Below are 7,040 nucleotides of genomic sequence, written 5' to 3' on the forward strand. Positions count from 1 at the left end.
ATCCGCATAACAATGAAAAGAGAACCCTCCTTAGAATTGATCCCAGTGAAAGCATGTACAGGGAAAAGAGAGTTGGGCCGAGTACAGACCCCTGGGGGACACCACAGGAGAGGATAGTTGAGGAGGAGAAACAGTTACCAATATTAACAGAAAAACTTCTATTCATGAGGTAAGATTTAAACCAATTAAAAAGAGTACCATGAATTCCAATACGCTGTTCCAGGCGAAATATGAGGATTTCATTATCCACTTTATCAAAGGCAGCAGAGAGATCTAAAAGCACCAACAGAACTAGATCCCCAGAGTCCCTGGCCAACAAAATTTCATTATTAATTTTTAATAGCGCAGACTCAGTACTGTATTTTGATTTAAACCCAGACTGGAATTGCTCCTCAATGCCATTATCTGTGAGAAAAGACTGGAGCTGAATAAAAACAATCTTCTCTAAAGCTTTCAACACAAAAGATAATTTGGTCTAAGCCAGTGACTTCTGTGCCGGTACCAATCCCGGATAAATAGACAGGGTTGCATCAGGAAGGGCATCCGGCGTAAAGTGAGCGGAAAAGAGAGGCGGACCCAGGCAGCTGACTTCAGTGCAAGCAGTGATTTAATAATACAGTGTAGTTTAGTGACAATAACAAGTGCGTGGATGATAGTGGAACAGAGTAACCGAGTGTCGACCAGCAGCAGGAGTAGAGGGATGATGAGTTGAATGAGGTGGGCCGAGTTGCGTTGCGGGGTCACTCCTGGGCTGGTCGATGAGTGATGGTAGCTACTGGCAAAACACAAACAGAGAGGAGAAAAAACAGTCCAAGAGGGGGAACAAAGGAACCGGCTAGAGGAGGTGAAACATGGTAATCCTAGGCATAAACAACGGGGTAACTGGTGTCGTGGCTAGAGTGTGATGCTGACTAAATTAATTCAGACAAACCATCCCAATTTAAGTGATCATTTAATATTACAATTATCCTGAACAGAGTAGCAGTTGAATAGACAATCTGATAGTTAGGGAACAGAGAACAGAGACTCTCCTCCTGCAATGTGATAGGTAAAGTATTAAATAAGAAGAGTGTCAAAAGCGTCAGTCAGTCCTGGTTACAAGGTCCAGTCAGTCAGTTGTTGTCACGAGGTACCGTCAGTCTTAGTCAGCAGTCAGTCAGTCTTAATTCAGCATCCCCCCAGCCGGCTGGGTTCCCCACAAAGTATACTCTCCCTGTCACAGTAGCATTGTCATCCTCTCTTTCTCCTTCTTCTGCTCTAACCCAGCTTTTTATCTGCTCGCACTTACACAGCCCCCCATGCCAGCTACGAACACACACCTTCTTCCAAGCATTGTCTAAGAATGTCCAGTACATGAACTTCTAGGTCGCATTGACCTAGCGCACATTTCCTTTTTCTAAACCTGAACAGAGCACACGAACAGTTCACTTAAGGCTGCAGCTACAATATATCCATTCCCTATCTGAGGAGGAAGTCACTCGGGATGTTGACCCATAGGTTAAACAAGGGGGACACAGCCCAACATATTCTTGCCTGAGCCCGAAACAGATCAAGCTTCCATACACACTTAGCTCAGCCTTACATCCTTACACAACTATTACATATAATATCTAAATACGAACTACATACTGTTCTATTACATATTATCTCTGGAACCTTGTTTATTTTCAAACACTACACTGGCAATACACAAAAATACCAAAATGAAGAATAATCATGTAGGGAGATGAAGAGACGGCCTGAGAATGTGAACAAACTGGCAGCGAGTGAAAAGTGAGCAGGGTATAAATAAGGTGGGGGACTGGGTGAATGCAGCTGGTGATAATTAGGGAAACAGGTGGCAGGTGTGTGAGGTGGAGTGAGCTAAGACAGAAGTGATAAAAGGCAGGTGTAGCCAAGCAAACCTGACAGAGGTCAAGAAGGTGCAGGAGTTTAAGTATTTGGGGTCAACAGTCCAGTGTGATGGGGAGTGTAGGAAAGAGGTAAAGAGGTGAGTGCAGGCAGGTTGGAGTGGGTGGAGAAAGGTGTCAGGACTGTTGGAGATGGAGCTGCCAGGCAAGAGGTTGTTAGGTTATTTCCTAGTTAGATAGATATTCAGAGATTTGTTGTCTAGAAATGTTTAGTGCAGACAGATTGACTAGCTCAGGCTGTTAACTGTTCAGTAAATGTGCCTGCAGTGCAGACTGCAGGCAGGTCAAGGTTACAGGCAAAGCCTCGAGTAGCATGGGCTAGCCCAAAATGATTAAGATTATATAGGTTTGGTGGTCCAGGTTTCTTGATCTTTTCTGCTGCTTGCGCGCAGGTAGAGAATGAAAGAGATCTGGACGTGTAATGTGAATTTTACCTGTGATCCTCTGAATAAACCAGCACGGTTATTTTTTATAAAATCTAAAGCAGTCTACTTCGTCTCATTGAGAGTTCCTGGTTTAAAAGAACCGGAAGAAGCTACAGAGAAATAGTAGCTTATAAGGTGAAGAGGAAGGCCAAAGAGGAGATATATGGATGTGCTAAAAGAGGACATGAAGTTAATTGGGGTGAGAGTAGAGGATGCCGAGGATAGAGTTAGGTGGAAACAGATGATTCACTGTGGCGACCCCTAATGAGAACAGCCGAAAAAAGAAGAAGAAGAAGTCTAAGACCAAACCCGGCGATGAGAGATTTGTCCCGAGTGTTCAGCTGAAGACCATCTCGGAACTCCGGATCCAGCTTGACTCTGGCCCAGAGAGCCTCCAAACCAGTGCTTCTCTCCATGTATGGCCAGGAGGCCACATGGAATCTCCAAAGATAATGGTTAACTCCTGCTAACAGATAAATGCACTCTGGATAACTGTCTCAAGAAAACCATAGTTAATAGCTATTAGTGTCAGGGACAGCATGTAGAGCTGCCAATAATGTCAATGATGAACTCAATTATGAGGCCAGACAAGGATAAGCATAACACTGTCTTTGTAATCAGAGCACTGGTCAGAAACACACGATAAACATTGCAGGAGTCTGATTCAACATGTAACTCTCTCAGGTCGATAATCCAGTCCAGGGTCAGAACCAGCAAACTCGCACATCCAAGGTATCCATGAGAAGAACGGTCAATAGTGGAAGTCCATAAGTCGGTGCACAGAATCCAAACAGAATCCGAAGGGTTAGGCAGTACTCAGTGGTCACAAGGCAATTCGGGGTCAGAGCTTGAATAACAGGTACTAGAAAAACCGCTGGAGAGTCTGAACATGAATTAGAACAATCTGGCAGCTTCCCGGTGGGAGGAAGCTGCCTATGATGGGAGTGAAAACAGGTGCAAGCAATTTACACTGATTTGGGTAAAGAGTCCGTAGCTGAGATGAGACTGTAACAGGAAGTAATGTCAGAATAAAAGCATAAGACTGGAAGCAGTGCAGCAGAATCATGACAATTAGTTACCAAAATAAGTCTAACCTTTAGCAAGCGACAGTTATTTTTCCTCTCCATATTCATGATTAAACCCCAGAATTTAGATCTAAAATCAAGCTCAATTTTTGACCAGAATAACCATGTTCCACCATCGCTAACAACAGACTGATCATTCATTCATCAAAACATTCACAAAAAACTGTTTGCATTACATCTTTCCTCCCAATCATTTCCTTGTGTACATATTGTAAATAACTTTATTTAGCTTATAACTGGCTTCATTATGTCATCTTTCGGTCTCATATTTTTTAGTAAATAGGTCCCTTGAACTGGGTGGGTTCACTGGTTTCAGAATTAGACTGACTTAATTACTCTAATTGTTCAATATTTGATGGAACTATAACCATGTGGTGTCCTAATCTAACTAGGTATTTGAGTATTAAATATTGATATTCATTTTCATAAGTGTAGTCATTTCTGCTACAGCAGCATGTTCACCCTGAGTGTGTTTTTAGACTCATTTGTTCCGCAGCAGATAGAAATCCATTATTTCAAATGTCTCCCCGACATGCGTCAGCCACATCATCCCTGGACCGGGTGTTTTTTTCCCCACTTCAGGTCTATGTATTTCCTCAGGTGCATTCAGTGAAGTGTAATCTCCACATCAATCTCCTGTTATTTTCTGTTGCAATGGTTTTTACTGTCATCTGTTATGACTATGGCTCTGTTCAGACTCCTGATGTAACTTTGACCTTTAGGTTTCAGCAAAATCAACCAATGAATCCATACTGTACATTAAAATGTGTTGATTTCTTCCAGATAACCCTACATAAATACTGTTTTTGTCCAGGACATTTCTGCATTTGGACATGCAGCTTAGGTTGGTTGGTGACTCTAAATTGCCTGTAGGAATGAATACGATTGTGTGTGGTTGTTTGTCTACATGTCAGCCCTGTGGTAGACTGGCAACCTGTCCAGGGTGGACCCCGCCTCTCACCCAGTGTCAGCTGTGATTGGCTCCAGCCCCTTGTGACCTATTCGAGATAAGTGGTATAGATAATGGATGGACAGGTAGTGCAGACTATTCCTCCAGCAAAGAGCAACTGAAAAGAATCATCGGTAAAGATTGGCTGAACATCTCTCTCCAGACTTGTGTTTGACTGTTTCCAACCATGCGCAGGATGATCCAGCATGTCTTTATAAAGAGTAAAATGTTTCCTCAATAGAAAGATGAAAGAAACTGATTTTCACTTTGTTCAAAGCATAGGTTTGTACTTCTTTTCAGACATCAAATAGAAATCAGTACCAGTCACTGATTCCATTACTAATGTCATCAGTGTGTTGCTGTAAACACCCTGTCTTGAAAAGGTTAAAAGAATCAGAGGCAGAGTTTCAGCCCATTGAGGAGGTACTTGCCATCAGACAGAGCAGGTGATTGTCAGGATTCACGTCATAATCTGTGTTGTGTACTGTCCCCCTTTAGTTTTATACAGTACAGTTAGGGAATGTTAAGGTTGGAGATAGAATGATCATGGAAAATACTACACAGATCTCATATTTCATACTAAGTGCCTACTTTGACACTGGGATTTTCAAATATTTATACTTTATTATTATTATGTCTTTATATATTTTAATTGTGTGTACTAACGCCTTGCTCATTGTTGTTATCTGTATGAACAGAAGTTTACATGAACCTATGTACATGTTTCTGTGCAGTCTGTTTGTCAATGAAATGTTTGGTAGTACAGGGTTGTTTCCATTCCTCCTGCTTCAGATCCTCTCTGACATTCACACTGTTTCTGTTCCCTGTTGTTTCCTGCAGATTTTCTGTGTGTACTCTTATGGAAGTGTAGAATTTACTAATTTAGCCGTCATGGCCTACGACAGATATGTTGCTATATGTTTTCCTCTACAGTACAACACATGGATGACATCTAACAAGGTTGCGATGCTTACTGTTATAACATGGTTGTTCCCCATTCTTGCAATTGTTGTTTTGATATCACTGAGTGCCTCTTTACAGCTGTGTGGGAAGATCATTAACAAAGTTTATTGTGGAAACTATGCCATAGTTAAACTGGCCTGCTCTGACACAACAGTCCATAATGTTTTAGGACTCATTTACACAACAGTCTCAGTCATCATTCCTCTTATTTTAATCCTTTACACGTACATCAGGATCCTTAAAGTGTGTTTTTCTGGCTCTACACAGACCAGACAGAAAGCTGTCAGTACCTGCTCACCTCACCTTGCTTCTCTGCTGAACTTTAGTTTTGGTGGTTGTTTCCAAATATTACAGAGCAGGTTTGACACAAGCAGCGTACCTAATATGTTGGGTATTTTATTATCATTATACTTTCTAACATGCCAGCCTCTCTTTACTCCTGTATTATACGGCCTAAAAATGACCAAAATCTGCATCATATGTAAACGTTTGTTGCGTGGTGAAGTGTAGGTCAGGTTTATGGATATGAACAAGCAATAACTGAATTTCTCCCCTGGCTTCAACTCAGTACACTCATGTACAGTATAACCAAAATTAAATAATTCAAATTATCATCTTACAATAACTGTGTAAATTTTAAGTTGAAGTGCAGGCTCTGGACACAAAATGTGTATGACTGGTGCTAAGATAGTCAATGCTACTCTACTTTTGGCTGTTCCCTTTAGGGGTCACCACAGCAAATCTGATTCATGAGTAAATATGGCAGATTTTATTTTTCTTTACGCCAAATGCCCTTCCTGACACAATCCTCTCTATTTATCCGGGCTTGGGACTGGCACAGAATTCACTGGTGTGAAACCCCTGTGGCTAGATACACACTCACTCCTACAGACAATTTAGAGTCTCCAATCAACCTAAGCTGCCTATCCTTGGACTGTGGGAGGAAGCCGGAGTACCGGGAGAGAGCATACAGACTCCACACAGAAAGGCTCGAGCCCGAAACCTTCTAGCTGTGAGGCAAGAGCGCTAACCACCGTGCCGCTGCACCCCCCATTGCTAAGATATTAACATTTGCTGAATTAAGACTAATTTTTCTACAAGTGATGAAAAACAAATCTGTCTAGAATGAAAGTTGTGGCCATGAGAGCAAGTTTCAGAGAAAGTATTGAGGCAAGTTTAACTGCATCTCCCACTCCAGTTTCTGAGCATTCTATCAATTCATTTCTAAATGGAAAAATCTGACAAAAACTTCAGTATTTCAGAAATTATAAAAGATATCGCTGATAAAAGTAGACCCAAAAAATGCCCTCATCGGGCTGCACAACTCGGTGTTTGAATGTGTCTATATCAAATGGTGTAGGAGGCTACTGAAACAGCTTAAGTGTAACCGAGCTGCTGCTCAAGGTGGAAATACCTGTTAATTAAATTGCACTGATGTATTACATTTGTATGAAGCAGCATGTCAAGGAAGATGAATATATATAAACGTGAGAAAGAAATCAAGGTTGCAAAATGTTAGGCAGGCCATGAAAGGAAGTTGTTGTGTGAGGAGTTAAATGGCTTTAACGGTACAGAGAAGGAGGTGAAGTATCCTTGACGTCACCCAAGATAAACTATTATAACAGCCTAGGTAATGCAATGAAATATTTATCATATAAGCATCAACAGCCTTGTGTAGCCAGACTATAAATATCTGGGTCAAACTGGG

General features: G+C 41.5%; 1 protein-coding gene across 1 annotated transcript; it reads left to right on the forward strand.

Moving 5' to 3' along the window:
• Window positions 1-4,915: 4,915 nt before the first annotated feature.
• LOC109953502 (olfactory receptor 11A1-like) lies at window positions 4,916-5,842 on the forward strand. The gene has a single exon (XM_020588986.1). The coding sequence runs from the start codon at window positions 4,916-4,918 to the stop codon at window positions 5,840-5,842; it is 927 nt and encodes a 308-aa protein (XP_020444642.1).
• The last annotated feature ends 1,198 nt before the right edge of the window (window positions 5,843-7,040 follow it).

This window comes from Monopterus albus, unplaced genomic scaffold (genome assembly GCF_001952655.1).
Source record: "Monopterus albus unplaced genomic scaffold, M_albus_1.0 scaffold712.1, whole genome shotgun sequence".
Taxonomy (NCBI): domain Eukaryota; kingdom Metazoa; phylum Chordata; class Actinopteri; order Synbranchiformes; family Synbranchidae; genus Monopterus; species Monopterus albus.

Bases quoted from the DNA above. Each gene is read 5' to 3' on its own strand.
- LOC109953502 (XM_020588986.1), top strand. From the start codon at position 4,916: ATGGAAAATACTACACAGATCTCATATTTCATACTAAGTGCCTACTTT.